Raw genomic sequence first — 19,184 nt, 5'->3', positions numbered from 1 at the left:
CCCTAACAGGAATGACTGTAATGTCTTTGCAAAGAGAGCCCTACAAGGCTTGGTATTCAAACGGCCTCTTTATCTGAGCTCACTTATCAAGTTAAATAAGTTCCTTCGGACATTTTTCCACGGTATCTTCTGCTGATATCGATCTCCGAGGAGCTTAGGTTGCGAAAGCAGAGACATTTTAGGGTTTGCGTGCTCCACAGGTGGGATTGTGGGTGCAGCTGACCTGCGAGTTCTGCTGGTGGATGTATCCTGTGATGATACGCAGGCCGATCTGGGCCATCTCCTTCAGCTCTGTGTTTCCTGGGCTGCCGGGGGTGCTGTGCCAGGCCTGCAACCTGTCCAGCAGGTTCACCACCCCTTCGAAGATCTGCAGCAAAACAACAGGTGTCAACAGAAAGACTCGGCAAAAGAAAAAAAAAAAAAGGCCCATACCTGTTTCCACACCTTGCAGTAAACCTTAACTACACCCTGAGCTGCATTTAAAAGTCAAACTTGACTCTCTAGGCCTTTCACACTGTTTCAGACAAACAGTGGCATTTAACCTATGTTTAACAGTGGCAACACCCAAAGACTTCTCATTTATTATACTTTGTATTTACTGCTTTATTCTAGGAAGAATAGGAACAATTTACTTAAATATTATTACAAATATTAACCCATGACTTTGAAAAAATATTCATTTTTATTTTACTAAAACAGAATAACTACCTTTCTGAGAGGATATCCAGCATAGTTCTAAGTTAACCTGCGTAAGAACAATTTACATTTTGACTTAATTTGTTAAAGGAAAACACATCTAACCAAACCAACCTTTATTTATAATAAGCCAAACAGATCAATGAAATCATTTGTAAAGTTGGCAATACTATTTATAAGTTCTTCTACATTTAACTGCTTTCAAGAAGGTCATAAAAGTTTGAAAATTAATACCGAACAACTTACTTGCAAACCATATTGAAAATGTTCACACCTTTATTATTTCAAATTTTTAGTTGACCCTTTCAATGAACTATCTTAGATTAATTGATTGCAAGTACTGGCAGCACTTTGAGAACAGAAGATGTCTTCTTTTGTCAAGTTATATTCATTCTTTATCAAAATATTAATTTGTTAATCAGTCAATTCATAGTAAAATATTGCATGTTTGGATTACATAACACTAAGATTTTTCCACAAACTATAAATTTGACATCAGATTTCAGTGGCATCAGGTGCCTTTTGCTATCTGATGTCAAGACAGTGATCACGTGAAACCCATCCTGAACATGGACACTTGAACAAAAGGTACCTTCTCACTCCACAGCGTTCGGTTGTCTGTGCCCTCGGCAAACAGGAAGTCCTGCAGCAGCCTGAGGAGCCGCACCAGACTGGGACAGAAGGGCAGAGACACACCCTGTGCGTCCCTCAGGTCTGACAAGGACGACTCCAGCATCATTTCCAGAAGACTGACATGTGCAATAACGGAAATACATTTAACATAGCGTTTCCTAGCATTGTGCCGTTTATGAGAATAGGATCTCTCGTTAAAATCTGCATCACACACCTGCGTTTGATTTCATCAGGAGGGCGAACCAGTTGGCAGGAGGAGCCCAGTTTGGTGAGAACAGAAAACACCTGTCCCCTCTCCCTCCACGCTGCGTCCCCCGACCCCTCGGCCCCACTCCCACTCCACAGCACGGAGAAGACGATGTTGGTCAGCAGGTTGCACAGCTCCTCCTCGGGGGTCTGCTGAAGTAAAAACAGATGAGTGCGAAAATGAAAAACTAGTTTACGGAGCCTCTTCCACACGTCGCCACATTACAAATCATCGCAATTTCACTGGGATTTTTGTGAGAGGCCATCAAAAAAATAACAGTTGTAGTTTCTTACTAACAAAAAGATAAAAACAATATGACATGCCTTAACATTCACCAATACATCTAAATAAAACCCAGTGCAACCAATTGAATAGTGGTTAGCTGGTTATCAAGGAACACCAAACATGTCATGTAAAAGTTGAGAAGTTTCAGTGTTAGATTATAAAACATTATTCAAAGCTTTGAACATCTACAGCTCAAGTAATAACACCTGTTGGACAGCCATGGCCTGCCGTAAATATGGCCAGACACAAAATGCTATGTTTGGAAGAAAACAAAATGAAACATCAACCTGGCATAAACGCAACATCACCACAATAAAACATGGTTATGGGACGATCATATGTACCTCTGACAGGAGAGGTAGTCAGAGTTGGTAGAAAGAAAGATGCAGCTAAATGCAGTCCTAGAAGAGGCTGTGAAATACTTGAAGGTTTTCAGTCTTCTGATGTGTGAAACAGAGAGAATCACAAACAACAAAATTTGGGCCACAAACTGAAGTGAATGACCTTTGCTCAAGCAACTTTAATACAAATCCAGGGCACGTTTTTCAGCTTAGGAGTGAACAATCCCTGGATATTATGGAAACCTTCACAATCCTCTGCTGGTCTTTCATATGAAGTAACATCTGAGTAAATGAAGGAGTAATACCTGAGGATTGGACGTATTGGAGATGGTGTCTCCAGTAGGAGGATCTGTCCCATAGCTGGTGTCATCCAGTACATTAGACAAACTGGAGCTCTTCCTTGGCCTGAGTGGTGGGAATGGTTTGGAGTGCTCCAGAGGAGAAGGCGTGTTGGTCAGACTTCCTGCTGGGGTGTGTGTGCCAGTGTCCCCCATGCCTCCTAACTCCAAATCAAAGGGAGAAGTGCCAAACGGGGAGAGCGGCTGGTAGTCTCTTCCCTCATCATCCGGCCGAGGCGAGACGATGTCAACTGGATTGGAGGCGGAGGAGGAGTGGCTTCCCTGATCCACCGAATCAAATGACTTAAAATGAAGTGAGCTGCCGTAGTTCTTCAGCTGGCCTCCTCCTCCACTGGGTGGCGACTGGGATAAATCAGAAAACCCCTCAGAGATGTCCCGGGGTGCACATTCATCGTCCTCCTCCTCATCTTCGATGTCCCTTGAGTTGCGATAGTTCATGTAGATGTCGGTGCGTGATTCCTCTACAACCACAGACTGCTCTCGGCGCAGCGGTGGCCGGTAGCTTGGCACAAAGGAGGCATGGTTGCCAGAGTCTGTGATGCTCACAGCGTGGGCTTCTAAAGACTCCTTCACGTAGAGTTTGGTCAGAACATCCTGCCAGCCCGGCTGCTTGGCGAGCTGCTTCACGTAATCCTCATTGGAGTAGATCAGATGAAAGAGCTGCAGGGGATTTAAATGGCGCACAAAGACATCTTAGATTTGGTTATGATGAAAAGAAGCAATTAAAAGAAGATGTGAGGAGACTGACCTTGCGACAGACGTCCAGTCGGACGGTAAGCTCAGCTCGATGCGACAGACAGACCACAGCCAGGAGGTCTCTGAAATTAGGACTGGCATCTGTCGCAAACAGTAACGTGTGTTTATGATTTAATTAATTAAATTGAAGGCATTTGAATAAAATGAACAGCAAATGAAATGATAGATTTTTATTTTTCTTAATTTCTCTAGAACATTTCCAAATTTTAATAAATGGTACAGAAGATGAAAACCACTTTTGGTCAACTTTTTACAGACATTTTTAATTAAAAATACTCTAAGTAACTTTTAGGCACTTTAAAGAAACAGTAAAAATAGAAAGTAAAAAGCTATAAATAATAGAAACTATCCGCAATTGTAGTTGTGAGAGGATTTTATAAATATAGGCAAGACCTTTAAAGCAGAGTTTTATTTTTCATGAGCACAATGTATCTGAAACTGCAAGTTACAGAGAAAAGAGAACTTCTGCTTTTGGTACATGCTGGGACCCCAATGTAAAATAAATGCAGCTAAATATATTGTGTGGCGTTGATAAGCTATTCTCAAGAGACTGAGGGAACTTCCCGTCAGTGAGGATCAGCTTGAGCTGTGGGAAGTCGAGTTTCTTTATCTGAACTCCTCATTTCAGGGCCTTCAACAACATTTCTGCTGAACTAAGGTCAGGAGTTTCATCTGACCTCAACTTATTGTAGTGGAATAAATTTTGTGTTGATGCCTCCTGTGTTACTACATGGTATAAATGTCAACTTTCACAAAGATTTTAATCACAAATAGAAATGCTTTGATATTCTCCCTTTTTTTTATAAGTCATTACAGATATTTTGACATAGATTTAAGGAATGACAGATCTACTACCATCTTTCAATGAATAAATAAGATTTTCCTGCTAATTGTCAACAAAATGTTTAGTGTCCTGATTTTTGACATCTCCATGTGTTCATTAACATAAAGGAAACAAACTCCTGTGGTGTTTCTGGGGAGCGGCGACTTATTTTTCACACCAAGCTAACTTACAATGAATAAGGGAAAAAAGTTACTTGAAACAATTCACAGAAAATCAAATGAACTAACACCAAATAAGCGCCTCAACCTTTATAATCTGTCCTAAAGCAACGAAACTAATAGATGAACAAAAATTTTGTCTTACCTGTAGCAAGGACCTGCTCATATAAACAGCGTACTGTTATCATGGACACAGGCATATTTTCAAGAAAGCAAACCAGGCCGAGATAACCAAAATCCTTCAGCTTGATTCGTTGCTTGTTGCGCTCTGAGACTTTTTCACTCTTGAGGATTTTGTACAAAACCTGCGACAACACAAGCGTTTCAGTTTATGTAGAGGTGCATCTCAGTAAGTGTAAGCATCATCAAAAAGTGAATTTAATCCAGTAACTCAGTTCAAGAGGTGGAATTCCTGTATTTATTACACATAGAGTGGAAAAACCCAGATTTCATTACTAACTAAGATCAACTGAAAAAGGATTTGCTTCGCAGGGATGCAGGTTAAACAAAGAATGTGTCTTTGTTCTATGCAGTGTCTGCACTCATTACTTTGTCTAGGCTTTGTCCATTTACATGACTTAATACTTCAATACAGCATTTCATGGAATGCTAAAAGAAGAAATTCGACCGTTGCAGCTTATATCTGGAATATGTCTCTTATGATGGCACTTTTTCCTTCCACTCAATTATTCAATATAATTTTTTATAGACCAATCTTTGAGACGCCTTTTCATTTTTCAATCTGTATCCAATGATTGCTTTTTAAACAGATTTATTGAAATAAATGATCTTTTCAATTCTATTCTAATTTGTTGAGATACAACTTTCCTTAAAAACTATTTCTTCCTATTAATATGCTATTTTTATCAGCTGTTCTCACCCTGAACACCCTCTCTCTGGCCTCGTCCCCAAAATTCGAGGTGAGCAGCAGGCTGTACAGCTGCTCCACGCCCCACTCCAGCAGCACAGCCTGCACCTGCTCCCGAGGAGGGCTGCTCCTCAGCAGCTCGTACAGCACATCCAAGGCCTTCACCACCTGGCAGACAGGGAGAAGCGGCTGACAAATTACAAAGAAATGTGGATGGGTGCGAGTTAAGTTGTGTAAAAAAAGAAAAAAGAAGTATGAAATCAAAGAAAAAACAAACTGGAAGCCAAAGAAACAAAAGCTGAAATGAAAGATGAACGTTTAGCTGGAAACCGGGAGTAAATCATCCCCAGTGAAAAGGTCAAAAGATTGCAATATCAAACTGCTGGAAGAAAAACAAGCAATAAGACATTTCAGTATTACCTGCTGCTCCTCTCCCACTGTCAGGATGTAGGCGAGGACGCTGTGAAGCTCCTCTGGTGTCGGAGACTTGAGGAACTCTTTCAGCAGCGAAAACAGAGACGTCTGAATCGTCTGTTTCTCATCAGACAGAGGGCTGCCATCCTGCTCCACACTGCGACCAAACAGATGAATGAAGAGACTCTGATATTAGAGATGAAAGACACATCCAAACTGAGCTTAAACAGGCTAGATTTGGTGCTTTAATGTGTTATGCTCACCCGTAGTATGTCCGAATAGTATCCAGAAGGTACTGGACACCGTACTTCCTTTTCATGCGCTGTTTGCTTTTGTTTATCACAGATGACAGGTATTGCACATGTGCTTCGGAAGAGAGAAAAGACACACAGTCATCCCTCAGGCTGACATTTAGAAATGTCAAATCATGATGTAAGGTCACATTGAGATAGAGTTGTTACATAAAGGTTATTGAAGTAATGCACCCTCAATCTTGATCCAACAGCCTGAACTTGAGAATTTAAAGTATTCTTCATCCACCCTTTTTGCTCCCCTGACTCCTACTCTAACCCTCATTCCTGCAGTGTCAATATACAGACAGCTTTGGCATACATGCAAAGCCTCACAGGTTTTAATCAGAAAGAAGGAGGGGGCCGCTGCTGCCTTACCCAAACAAACGGCAAAATGGCTCCTGGTCCAGATGCGGAAGTTAAATAGCAGGTGCTGGTAGAGTTGCTGCAGCAGCTGGCTGTTGCCTTCATTAAAAACCTGCTCCAGCAGAAGCTGACATGCCAGGAGAACATTCATGTCCATCATAGTGCCTGAAACCTGCAGAGACACAGAGAAGGACCAGATTTTAACTCAATTATTTCACAAATATGCTCATTTTAACTCTGAAGTGTGTAAGTTATTTTATTTCATTGTAAAGTTGATGAAGTGGCTCCATCTTCTGAAATAATATGCTTCAGAAGAATACATATTTGTACATTTGCACCAGAGGTAAAAATGTTCACATTTCAAAAATGGCAACCTTTAATTTGAATGTTTTTCAGAGGTTAAAAAAAGTCTAAAATAAGCTATTAAAAAGAGGACTAAGAGAACAAGCCATTTAAATAGACCAGATGTGTATTAGCGTCATCATTAATAAAATTCTCCTGTATCAATATTTACAAAGTTATAATCTACTGGAGTTAGAATAAAAGACTGGACAAGTGTAAGCTTACAAAGCTAATTTGCACATTAGACAAGATTTATTAGTTGAAAAAAATATTTCCAAAGTTCAGTGATAAAACCACACCAGAATGTAGCATTTTGGGGACAAGCTTCCATAACAACCATTAGACAACATGGACCTGCCCACTGTTTGTTTTGGGGACACAACCAAGAAGGCTTTCCTGTCCAACCATCACAAACAGAAACATGCTTGTGGCTCTTTTATCACCACAAAAATAACTGACATGCCAGTCAATGGGTCCATGTGGACACAGGTGTCATCATGACAGTGAAGAGGTTAACTAGATCCATACGCTTTGATCAGATGAGAATAAGATTGATCTTTTCAGGAACAAGCACCTCCCGCTGGGTTTGCTTCAATATGTGATTGTAAAAAAGATCAATATGTGGAAAAGCAGCCTCTACGCGCACTGAAGTAGAAGATGTGTCATGCAGTAGGCCTATTCTCTTTCCTGGGAACCTGTATTTGGTGCATGGCAGTAATTAGATGGTTTTCCAAAAAAAAGTGCATTAATAGATCAGTATCTGCTTCTGCAGAGTGATGATCCAAAGCAAATGGCCAAACCAACAAAGAAAATGTTCACAAAACAAGTTCAACCCTCTTTCATAACCATCTCAGCTTCTAGATATAAATGCTAGAGAGAGCATGTTGGGCTTGAAAGAGGAACCACAACCTTTCTTCTTCAGTGAAGACAAAAGGTCAAGGATCCTGCTCTGATTGCTTCGATCTCACAAAATGTTCCAAGAGATGATTATGTGCTGCTCTGACAACAACATACCAGTAATATGCATTTTTTTTTTACAATGATTATTTACCTCCATTGAATTAACCTAATCAAACAAAAAGGTGATAATTGAAGAGTGACATCATAGTGCATTTGCAGAAGCTGATCATATTTTGCTGCTTTTCACACCTTTACCCGGGGTGCCAATGAAAGTGGGTAGATGTGTGTGTGTGTGTGTGCATCTTTTCCTCAACCAAATGTGGCAACACCTAATGAGTCAAAAGACAGAAAGTAGTTTCCATACAAGTTGCTCCACCTTCACAAAATGGATTTCAACATTTCCTGTCTATTTCCATGAACATCTCAGCTGCATTAATACAAGGCCTGGTTGACTGGAGTCATTGTTGAGTCAAATCTATGAAAAGTACAAACACCTCTCCCTTCCCAGCACACTGACCAGTCTCTACAAAAGTTCAACTTTTCACCACTTCGAAACTGTTGCCATTAAATCCTCTGCGTCGCAATCAGCTTATTTTTGTACAAAAATGAACTCTGAGTAACTAGGAAGCTCACATTTGTCACCTGCAATTTCAGAAAATGTTTCACAATTACAAGCTTACAAAATGAGTGAAAAATATTACACTGAAGTCTGTTGTCTTGGCTTAATCCATTTTCAATTCTGCTTATGTTAACAGTTTTAACCAAAAATACTATTTCTTTTGCACTGCTGTGGTTAGTATCTCTTACTCATAGGGAAACAATACAATGTCTGCATTAATTGTCCCACACATGCATTTCAAATAGTCATTCTGACAGACCATTGCTATTTTAGCAACACCAGACCCAATTATTATAAAGCAATTATTCAACAACAGCGCAGTGGAAAAGGTCAGGTGTTCACTTTCAGATGCTAATCAGCTCTTTTTGCACTTAAGTTTCTAGAACAAGTTGCTATGTGGGGGACCTACTTTGCTGAGCATGGCACCGATGATGCTGGGGCCGTGGCACTGCAGCAGACTCTCCTGATTGACAGGATGGTGACGAATCAGGTTTTTTACCATCAGCAGGAAGGCAGCAATGCTGTTTCTCTCAAGTCTGCCTTCTGGGAAAAAAATAAACAGAGCAAAACAAGGTTTAAGGTTTCCTGTGTAAGCCACAATAATATTTCTGGATCACAAAGCATGTCATTGACATCGCATCTCAAGATTAGTCAGAATTCTAAGTTATGTATGTTTTACTTCTGTGACGTTTTCGTAATGTAGAACGTATTCATGTACACACACCACCCCCTCGCTTTTTCACTTTCGAGAGCTTAGCTTTGAGTTTTTGAACTAAAGTTGTCAATCATTTCCTGTTTGTTATTGCATCATGTTGTTGTGCGCAGACCCAGGTTTACTCAATTCACAAAATTGAGTAAAATGAAGTAGAAAAAAAGTTAAACGGCGTGTCTGTGATTAAGATTTAGATACTGTGTTTTGTGACCAAAGTGCCCGAAGGTAACACATTCCTCTTTTATAGCACACACATGCAAGTATAAACAGCATGAGAATTACCAGTCATCACATCATTCAGGCATGAGGACTTGTGTTTTGGAGTGAAAAGTACAACATCAACCCCAGAACAAAAGCATTAGATCCTATGAAGATGCTGGATAAAGCTGAAAAGTGTGTTGTCATCCACAATGAAAGCAGGGTTGTTTTGGGAGGTTTTGAGAATTAACAGTTTACAATTATCCACAGGGAAAAAGACCCTAAATTTAGGTCATATCTTCTGATTTGATTACATTAAAATGGAAGTGTTTACATGGAATGACCATAGTTAAATTTCTAGCAAAATGGGGAAGGTTGCAAACCTGAATGCACCATCCTGGTCACTGGGAGCATCATTAAGCAACATGTGGGGTTGTTTCACTGTGGGAGGGACTGGTGCACATAACATTACAGATGTCATACTGAAGAAACCACATCATCTAGAAATATTGTATGTAGAAGCTTCTTAGGTCATCAGCCAGGAGGCTAAAGTTTTGACTAAAATTGGCCTTCCAAGTGGACACCACCCCTAAATATACGATGCACCGTTGTGGTACTTTACTAACTCAGTCAGGAAGAGAGAGCAAATCTCTAGCCAGAAAAAGATATGATTTTCCTTCAACTTTTTAAAGTGAATTTAATCAAATATTAGTGGAGTTGTATGGTTTTATTCGAGCCTACTTGCATACTTTTATCCCCTGTGTGTTAATTTAATATGACGGTTGTGACATCAATTGGTGTAATATTAAAAACGATATTTGATCCTTTGTTTTTTTTTAAATCATCTCAGCCGACGATGTGACACTGGAATAAAATGTCTGTTGAGATTGCAATGATCTGAAACCACAAGGTGTAGCAAGGGGGAAAAAAAACTAAAAAACCTTTGAATGAAGGACAAACTGACCTGCGGATTTGTTAAGAGGCAGCAGCATAGCGGCGGGGCCTCGGGAGGAGGTGAGCTCTGGTCCCAGCAAGTCTGAAGTCTCCTGACCGCCGTTGTAAACCTGCTCAGCTTCACACACCTGCTCGAGCAGCGGCAGCAAAACGCCGATCCCTCCCATCACATTCACAACATCCTGCATTAATATAAGAAATAAATCAACGTAAAAATCCATTTTATGCAGCAAAAAGAGCAAAAGATTGAAGATTACAACAAAAGGAAGTAAATCTATGTAAATTTAGATTAGAGCTTCTTAGAAATAATTTCAAAATATTCACAGAAATAACAGAAATCTCAGTTTGAAACAAAGCTGAAAAAGAAACAAACAGATTTATTTCCAACCTTGGTGTCCCAGCTGACCACTCTGTGTCCTGTTAGTCTGCCATCATGCTGGTGATGAGGCGCCAGATCCAGACATATCTGACTCTTAAAAGCCTGAAAATACCCACCCCAAAACACATGAGTATTAATATCTGGTACAGACTGTGTAACACAGGTGTGTGTTGCTCTGAGCTTCGTTCACCTGTGGCGTATAGTACAGCAGCAGCTTGCTGTTGAGCTCTGACAACTCTCCGTCCGCTTTGAATAAGGGAACGTGATTGGGTCCTGTGACAGGGAGCACAAAGTTAAAGGCCATGAAGAACATGTATGCAAACATTAGTTTGCATACCAGACTAATGCTTCCAAGATATGGGCAACACTTCGTTGACAAACCTGCAGCATGCAGCGCTCGCGCCTGGGCAGGCTGCAGAGCCTCGTGGCAGATGAAGGCCGTGCCCAGCAGCCCATCTAGAGATGTCGGCGATCCCCACTCTGTGTCCTGCAGTCCTGCTGAAATGGTGTGCACCGGGGAGTCTGCTGTAGACCCCCACCGCCCTCCCGCCAAGGATGCTGGGAAGGATTGGGAGCGGAGGAGGGAAGGAGCGTGGGGTGGGAAGGCAAACTCTGGTGACGGGCAAGACGTGAAAGACGAGGGAAGGTTCGGCGACGTGGTGGTGGTAGTGGTGCGGTGGCCTGCGGAGCCGATGCCGCAGTAGATAAACGGCTGCAGCATCAGGCCAGGCAATGAAAGAGAAAGTTAGGCTGTATGAAACACTTCACTAAAGTCGACCAGGATCAGAAAAACATATTTTGTTTACCTCACTGAAAGATGGAAAACGAAGCTGAGCAGTTTTTTGTTGCTCTCCATCAATGTAGACCGTTACCAGGTTCTGACCAAAAGGTCGCCGACCTGGTATATGGACCACAGCCACCGAATGCTGTAAAACAACAAAACTTTGAAAAAGTTGATATTTTTCTCTAAATTTTATCACATTAAACAAATTTCTGTGTAATTTATTGTGTTATTAAACAATAGAAAAACAAAAGCACTGAATAATTGTGAAATGGAACAATATTAATACATGCACTTTTAAATCTTTTTGAATAATAATCTCACAAGTGTAGTTGGGAATCATAATCAGACCCCTTTTTTTTGCTGATGCCTCAAAATGCATTTCCAGTGCAACTAATTGCCTTCAGAAGTGAAACGAGTAACCTGCTACGAAACCGTAGTCCACCTGTAGACTTCAATCCAAATTATTCTCAGAAACTATTGGAGGACAAACAGGATCATAAGGAATCCAATGAATGCTAATGCAGCTAACAGAGAGAATTGATCAGAGAAGCAGCTAAGATGCCTGTGGTAACTCTGGAGGAGCTGTAGACATTCGGCACAGGTATGAAAAAGACACTTGGATTGTAAAAGTAGCACGCATATGACACATTGAATGAAATCTCTTCTAAACTTTGCAAGTACAATGACAAATACTTTCCCAAAACAAACATGTATCTTATGAGTGTTTATACTCACCCAGCGTGAGTCAACAAGCGGGTATTCAGGCAAAGCAACAGCCATGTAGTCCTTCTTAGTGCAAACAGCAACTACCAGCACACCCTCCATGGTGAAAAATGCCTCTAGTCCAGTTCCACTTGCTGTGAAGAAACTTTACACAAGAAGAAATGCGTTAGTCAAAAACATACAACAAAATCTGGGATCAAATTAACCTCAAAGCAACATCCTCTTTACCTATAGAGTTGCTTTCTGCGTGGCCCTTTTCCCATCTCACATTGAGACCCCTTGTCAGTGTTGGAAGGATGTTTATTGTTATTAAAGAACTCGGAGTGATAAGATGGGAAGTCCATGTTGAGGCAGAGCCAAGCATGAAATGCAAACCCACTCCCTGGCCAGCGCTGGACTGTCGGGACCATAATCCCTGCCATAGGCGGTGTGAGATCAAAATATTGCAGAGCGCTGTCCCGGCCCTCTCTGGCTGCCATGGCTGAAAGCACGCATATCATACGGGTGCAATAAGGGTGTATCCTCCCTCCCACTGCACCACTGCCCTGATCCATCCTGAGGAGTCTAAGGAGGCTCTTAAGCTCCTCTGGTCTCATACAGAGAGAACCCAGGTCCTGCAAGAGGCCCAGCAGGGCGTCTGCACACTGCCTGTCCAGACTCTGGGGCTGCGAGAGCACCTGCAGTAAGGCGCCCACCATGCCAGCCTCTACGGCCACGGTGCGGCACGACCTGGAGCCTCCGGACACGGCCGCCAGCCACTGGGCCACCAGCAGCTGGAGGTCCCTCTGACTGGACAGGTCAGGCAGCCACTGCAGGAGCAGCAGCAGGGGCTGGTCGTTGCTAATCCCAAGATGATGAGCGTGGACATGCTCGCCCTCCACTGCCTGAGGTGGAGGAAACAAAACAGAAGGTCAAACACAGACAGAGTAAAGCAGTCATATTTCAAAACCAGATACGATTCTTTTCAAATGATCAATATGGGAGTCAGTGACTAAGATTACGTATCATGTATCTAACTCCAGATACATGTCAGTTGTCTGATTTCAGTGAATTTACATTAGCCTAAACTCGGTGATTCATTTGGTCTTTCTCCATGTGAACCCTGACTGTTACTCAATAACAGCTGGAGAAATTCACAAAGTCCCATGCATCTATAAAGTACTTATAGAAATGGATAGATGGCTTATACTGCTAAATTATATGAGATGCAAATCATATTGTCAATTGAACAGACTTGAGTTTTTCTTCAAAGTTTTCTTTAAAGGGCCTATATAGTCACATGACCAAGCTGTGCACAACACGCTCAGGCAGCTCTCAGTGCACAGAGAGAAACATTCAATAGAAACTACGAGATTCAAAGCAACTCCCGTTTATTAAACAGGATATGAGCTGCTTTGTATGTTTGTTGTCACATGACTACATACATATGCACTGAAATGGTTTCCAAATTGAATGATCAATGAGTAATAACAAAACCGAGAGGGAACGTGCTAATGTTCCATTACCAAGTCAGGCAATCTTTTCACATGCAACGTTTGCTAGAAGGACCATGCGTGTACTGAAGATTGAGACAGCTATGAATCTAGAATAAATAAAATAAACAATGCATGATTTGGGTGTTAACTCATATCATTACGAAATTCTGAAGCAAAGTTAAACCCATTTATGATCAGTATTTTTATGAATTCCTCCAGAAACTCCGACTGGGACAATTTATCTTCCATTTGCAAGAAAAACTGCATCACCGCTGCTGCATCCAGAGCGAGTTACAATGAAATACAATCAGACTAATGTAGATCATGTTATACAAAGACTTTCATTGCATATTAAACATACTGAGTTTTTAAACGACAAATGACATTTATTGTACTAACATTAGCATAGCAGCAGATTATGAATTAGAATCAGCAAACGCCTAATCTTAAACGACTTGGATCGGTGTTGGGGCACAAAAAAAAATAATAAAAAAAAACAACTGTTAAAAAAATTAATGTAGACTTCACCATGTTCATCAGCTCCTGTAGAAGCCGCTTGATGGGTTGACCTTGACTCTTCAGCACATCAAACAGCTGAGAGTAGCCGATCCTCTCCTTGAAAACCTCCTGAGCACCAGAGACAGAAATAGGTTAGGTAAAAAAAACAAAACTGCTCAACAGAGACAATTATCTGGCACACTTCCATCACTGTTAAGAAGCAAAACGAGCATGTATGAACAGGCAGAAACTTTGTACATATATTGATTCTTTGAAACCATTAAGAGGGTTCACCTTAGCAGAAGGTGAGTTGCTCATTATAGCTGTAAGGACCCCCAAGGCATGGACCGTTATACTGTCTGCTCCTTTCTCCAGCACCTACATGAAAATAAAGAGAGCTCAAAATGTAAAGCATCCAACAGAGACACATCACCAAAAGTTAATTTAGTAATATCTTTCACCACCAACATTGTTCAGCCTGATAATCTGTTAAGTGAGAGAAGTAAACCACGACTATTGCAGTAGACTAAATAGAAATGAGGGCATTATCTGCACCAGTTGCCACACAATCACCTCTTTGTTTAATAAAGACAGGCCCTGGCATGCAAAAAAGCCCCAAAAAATTCAAACCAACCATCAAAAAAGAAAAAGAAGGAAAAAAAAGAAAAAGAAATGAAGCAATCCCAAGCTACCGCTGGAAATTAGTCAACATCAAACTCCAGGATACGAGCCAGGCCTTTTTACACAACCCACAGCAGTCACATGTGAAAGCAGGAGGTAGAAGAGAAACACGAGAATACATTTAATTAAACACCATCCATTTCATGCACAAAGATGAGCACAACATGCCCTTTTAGGCCCATGCTGGCAGCAGGGAATTCAGCCAATACTGTTTTGATCCATTTCAATAAATTCAATCAAAGCTACAGAAAAGATAAATAAATAAAGAGTCAACCTGATGGCAGTTATCATATCTAGCCATACATGTTTTATTTACAAATGAGTATAAGGCTGACTTCCTGCCTGTAACTTCCTGTTTAAATAGCACAGAGAGAGGCTGAGTTTCCTGGTGACGAGACCAAGAGCAACACTAAGCAACACTAAGGGAGTACCTGGTCCACTTTGACATCTGTGAGTAAATGTGTGGTGAGGTCACACACAACCTCATGCTCCGGCCCACACCTGCTGCTCTGAAAGAGCTTCAGGGCGCAAAAACAAAAAACAAAACAAAACAAAAAAAAATGCATGCAGCAAAACAGACAAGAGATTGATAATTAGACCCAAAAACAAAATCATTCGAGAGAGGCTGCAGACTGGCAATGCAGGGAAATGCTTGTGACATTTCAAAAAACTACAGACAGAAGTTAAAGCAGCAGTATCGTTGAAAGAGGAAGTGGACAAGATATAATAAGAATGGTGACAGAATTGACACAGGTGGGCAGCAAGTCGCACCTTGCTGTTTTGAATCAGTCTGAGGATGTGCTCAAAGCAGTTGTTGTTGAGGAAGACGGCCTGCAGGACGGGTCTGTCGGCGCACTGCAGGATCTCAGGAACAGCAGCTAAAATAAATAATTTAAAATGTTGATTTTTGACCTCTTGTACAAATACATTGTGCAAAGAGTGACATATTTCAAGGATTTATTTCAGTTTGGTTTATTAATATAGTAACAATTCACAGCACACCATTTCAAAGTACCTGAGCAAAAAAGAACGTTTCTATTCCATCCTGTTCTAATCGCGTAGTAATCAAGATTACTACGCCAGTTGGTAAAACAATCTGACTACAGAAAGCAAGAGGATCACATCGAGTTACCGCCTTCACTGTAACTGCAAAGTTGGTAACAGCAGAGGTTTTTAAACAGTAAACCCCCAGAGTGCTTATCACCCATGACCAACTGGATGTTTAAGAGGGCAGACCAAAACACACAAAACATGATTACTGGATCATAAGATGTGGCGCGTTTGTAATCCAGGTAGTTAAGACATTGCTAATTCTGAAACTGTTAGTGGTTCAGGAGAGGCTTAACAATCCTCAAGCTAAGAAATGCAACAGCTGCAGTCCATTTCCAGTGCATCTGTGTGTGTGGTGGTTCTTGAAGCTCAGACTCCAGCCACACCTGTGGTTGCAAACTTTTGGTTATTTCTGTGTTTTCTGATCCTTTTGTATTATGATTTTTTTCCCCTCCAAAAAAGCTGCCAATAATATACTTGAATGCATTAATACACGTTAACAGCCATCCTGTATAGCGATGACCTTGCATGGCTTAGACAATGACTGTCTGCTAGACTAGAGCCAAATCAAAAAATATTTTCAGCTGCTTTCTCAGTTGTTTTACCTGGTATGGTAATTTTGTGAGAAACATAGTTTTTGGTATTTAGTTATAATCACCTAAATGACCAAAACTAAAATCCTCAAATACTTTACTCTGTATGTAATGAGTCAGTGTGAGTGTTTTAATTTAAAATACTGAAATCAAAGTTTTTGATCAAAGTGATTCACCCGCACTTGGGATACTGAATGTCACATAAATCTGCAGAAGTGATGCTCTTACTTAGCATTTGGCTCTGGAGTGATATCAGGCTCTCTTCCCAGCTCTGTCTGTCTTCCTGGTCACTGCTGAGCGGACGGTTCCAGTTGAGGAGTTGGAAGTAGCTCTCCAGTATCGTCTTGATCTCCACCTGTCGCTCCACAGGACTGCTGGAATGCAGGAGGTGGATCATCGCTGTCAGGCACTGCAGAATCAGCCGTGGGAGCTTTGTGTCTTTAGATTCGGCAGAGATCCGGCAGCACCACACCCGCAGGACGGAGAACAGGTCCTCAACAGACTGAGGGCTGATGGAAAGGAGGCCATTTTTCTAGAAAAAAATAAAAATAGCAGAAGCAAGTTAGATGAATTTTGCAACCCCTACTCTTTTTTTTTAAATAAGTAAATAAGACAGATGAGTTGCTGACCTTTCCCCCACTGATGACAGCACCTTGGAGGTGAACCAGTCTGAGTATAAGGTGCTCTGGGATATTTTCACTGTCCTGGAGACTTTCTGGATAAGGAAAATAAATCAATACATTGCATTTAAGGCGAGGCAGAAAAACAGGAAAACACCAAAAAAAACATACATACATTTCAGTTGATTTTCAAAAACATCAGAATATTCAATTAGAGAATTAAATATTCAAAATAATATTAGAGAGATAGAAAATGAGATATTAGTATTCAGTGAATGTACAAAAATGTTTTTAGCCATTAAGGACATGATTCGTCTCTTTCATTTAAAATGTCAGATTTAGCTAAAAATGCTCCACATATGCACAACAATGTGGTTAATGTTTTTTTATGACAGAGTGACCTAAATACGTTTTGACGGTAACTGAGAAAAAAAAAAAGAGAGAGAGAGACTCTGAAAGCTGCAAATAATAAAATTAAATGTGCAGAAAAAGTCAGAGACTGACTTGGTTTAAGATTTATGCCTTTCGGCTGAGTGATTAATAAACTCAATAATAAAAATATATATTACTATAGTATCAACACTCGAGAAGCGCTTATCAAAGTATTTTGTCATATATCTGATCTACATTTTTTTGCTTTCGGTTTTGTCTTTCAGGCGAGAATAACTTCTCTTTAAGAACGTGTTCAAAGTATTTTTCTTGTTCTCATGCAATAAATAGTCATCGACCGTTTATATTAGAAGCAGAGGAATCATCACACCATGTGACACGTGGACTTAAAACAAAGACAAAATGATTACATGATGTACAGTGTAACATCTTATATTTCAACTTTATCTTAAACACCTTACTGATGCTAAAAACAGCAAACTTTGAGTCATCTGACTGTCACAACATTTGTAACAAAAAAAAAAAAAGTGTTGTAATGAGAAAAAAATCTGGATTTTTGGATTTCTAATCAAGAAAGCACCGTTCTGTCGTACAATAAGCAGCAGTCACCTCTGCTGCATAAGTTTTGCATCACTGTTGAGTATCTGCCACTATTTCACTTCAGTAATCTCCATCCCTGTAATAAAACTTTGTAGAGGAACCCCAGTTTGGCCCCTGAAACTATTGGTTTTTCTTTTCTTTTGTAAAAATTTTCCTTCTGTGACTTCTTTCTCAAAAAGTAAACCCCCTAAATTGGCTAAACATTACATAAGTGGGCCTTAACATTTCCAATCAAAGGCTGCCTTTACAGCATAATCCTCTTAAAGACTTGTACATACTTAAACTGGCCCAAAATGAGTTTTCCCACATGGCTTATAGATCAGCACTTGCTAATCGAATGAAATTATGTAATGACAAACCTGATAAGTAGATGGAGGAGAACTGAGTTTTAACCTTAACTGAACAATAGCAGGTTGGCCCAGATCAGAATGGGCTTAATACTGTTTATAAAACATGAGGATGTTTTTGTTAATGTCAGATGTAACAAGAAATGTAAGCTGTTGAGCACAAACATTTTGACGGTTGAGATTTGTGAGGCCTGACAAAGATCAGAGATGCTGGTAGTGTCTCACCATGAAACAGAGCAGGCAACTCTTCCGGCAAGGCCAGTGGGGCGAACTTGTACTTGTTCCTCTCCAGCAAACTCACCTCCTCCCTGCAAAACACAAAGCCTTGAGTCATCGCCATCCTATCACGCCTAAGAATCAACGTGCGATTTCCACTAATGCTGCTGCTGCAGAGTTTGGTTTGTTTTCAAGGCGTAGGGAGCCACAGGTTGAGGTGTTACACATCGCAGAGGGTTGGGCAAGACATTGTATTCACATGATAATGTTTGAGACTTTGTACAACAGCGTCTCACCTCCTACGCAGTCACACACTCTGAAGGGTAAGACCGCACACACTCACCCTGCCAGACGTCTCCTCCACGTCTGATAAGGGTCAAACAGACTCTCACAGAGCACCAGTCCATACTGAACCACCTGTTCCAGCGATGACTTCTCTCCTTGTCCCGTCCTTAGCTGTACAAACAAAAAGGTTTGTGCACAAGCAGTCATTTTCCATTCAGCCTCAGTTCTCAGATACACCTGTTGTAAGTCTTTCAATGTGCAACAATTCCAGTCCTTTGAATAGAAGGTCAAATACACACCCACTTGTCTTTCACTCTAAACTAGATTTGTCACTTCAGGGAGAGGATGCCACAAGCTACAGAGTTTATTCTCGCTTTGATTTGACTTTTCTGGGAATTGCTGGCTGTATATGCTGAGCCTGGCTGGTATGCGAGTCATAAATCAACCACTTATTTCTTTCGTTTCAAAGGGTCTTACCTGCTCCAAACAGAAATTTAAAAGCTTGATAGTTTCAAAAACAAAGCTGGGTGTCTTTTCAGGATCGATGTTCTCCATGTTCCT

General features: G+C 40.8%; 1 protein-coding gene across 5 annotated transcripts in view; it reads right to left on the bottom strand.

The window, feature by feature from the left end:
* Positions 1-19,184, bottom strand: part of nbeal2 (neurobeachin-like 2) — a 42,415-nt gene that overhangs the window by 13,789 nt on the left and 9,442 nt on the right. For 2 of the 5 annotated variants that reach the window (XM_055047541.1, XM_055047544.1), the window contains exons 4-30: positions 19,101-19,182; positions 18,682-18,794; positions 18,348-18,430; positions 16,795-16,880; positions 16,394-16,697; positions 15,294-15,400; positions 14,954-15,040; positions 14,136-14,219; positions 13,872-13,970; positions 12,097-12,752; positions 11,881-12,013; positions 11,168-11,287; positions 10,743-11,073; positions 10,552-10,634; positions 10,371-10,463; positions 9,993-10,164; positions 8,528-8,661; positions 6,270-6,429; positions 5,865-5,967; positions 5,608-5,758; positions 5,200-5,355; positions 4,465-4,624; positions 3,310-3,398; positions 2,508-3,221; positions 1,544-1,728; positions 1,289-1,445; positions 224-367 (exon numbers count right to left, since the gene is read on the bottom strand). In XM_055047541.1, the coding sequence (XP_054903516.1) occupies positions 224-367; positions 1,289-1,445; positions 1,544-1,728; positions 2,508-3,221; positions 3,310-3,398; positions 4,465-4,624; positions 5,200-5,355; positions 5,608-5,758; positions 5,865-5,967; positions 6,270-6,429; positions 8,528-8,661; positions 9,993-10,164; positions 10,371-10,463; positions 10,552-10,634; positions 10,743-11,073; positions 11,168-11,287; positions 11,881-12,013; positions 12,097-12,752; positions 13,872-13,970; positions 14,136-14,219; positions 14,954-15,040; positions 15,294-15,400; positions 16,394-16,697; positions 16,795-16,880; positions 18,348-18,430; positions 18,682-18,794; positions 19,101-19,182 (4,786 nt within the window). The remainder of the gene's footprint in view (positions 1-223; positions 368-1,288; positions 1,446-1,543; positions 1,729-2,507; positions 3,222-3,309; positions 3,399-4,464; positions 4,625-5,199; positions 5,356-5,607; positions 5,759-5,864; positions 5,968-6,269; positions 6,430-8,527; positions 8,662-9,992; positions 10,165-10,370; positions 10,464-10,551; positions 10,635-10,742; positions 11,074-11,167; positions 11,288-11,880; positions 12,014-12,096; positions 12,753-13,871; positions 13,971-14,135; positions 14,220-14,953; positions 15,041-15,293; positions 15,401-16,393; positions 16,698-16,794; positions 16,881-18,347; positions 18,431-18,681; positions 18,795-19,100; positions 19,183-19,184) is intronic. The other 3 variants (XM_055047542.1, XM_055047543.1, XM_055047546.1) reach the window with 3 other exon arrangements.

This window comes from Poeciliopsis prolifica, unplaced genomic scaffold (assembly GCF_027474105.1).
Source record: "Poeciliopsis prolifica strain line A6 unplaced genomic scaffold, Auburn_PproV2 SCAFFOLD026, whole genome shotgun sequence".
Taxonomy (NCBI): domain Eukaryota; kingdom Metazoa; phylum Chordata; class Actinopteri; order Cyprinodontiformes; family Poeciliidae; genus Poeciliopsis; species Poeciliopsis prolifica.
The sequence above is the reverse complement of the archived record's forward strand: the minus strand, read 5'-3'. Positions and strand labels throughout refer to the sequence as shown.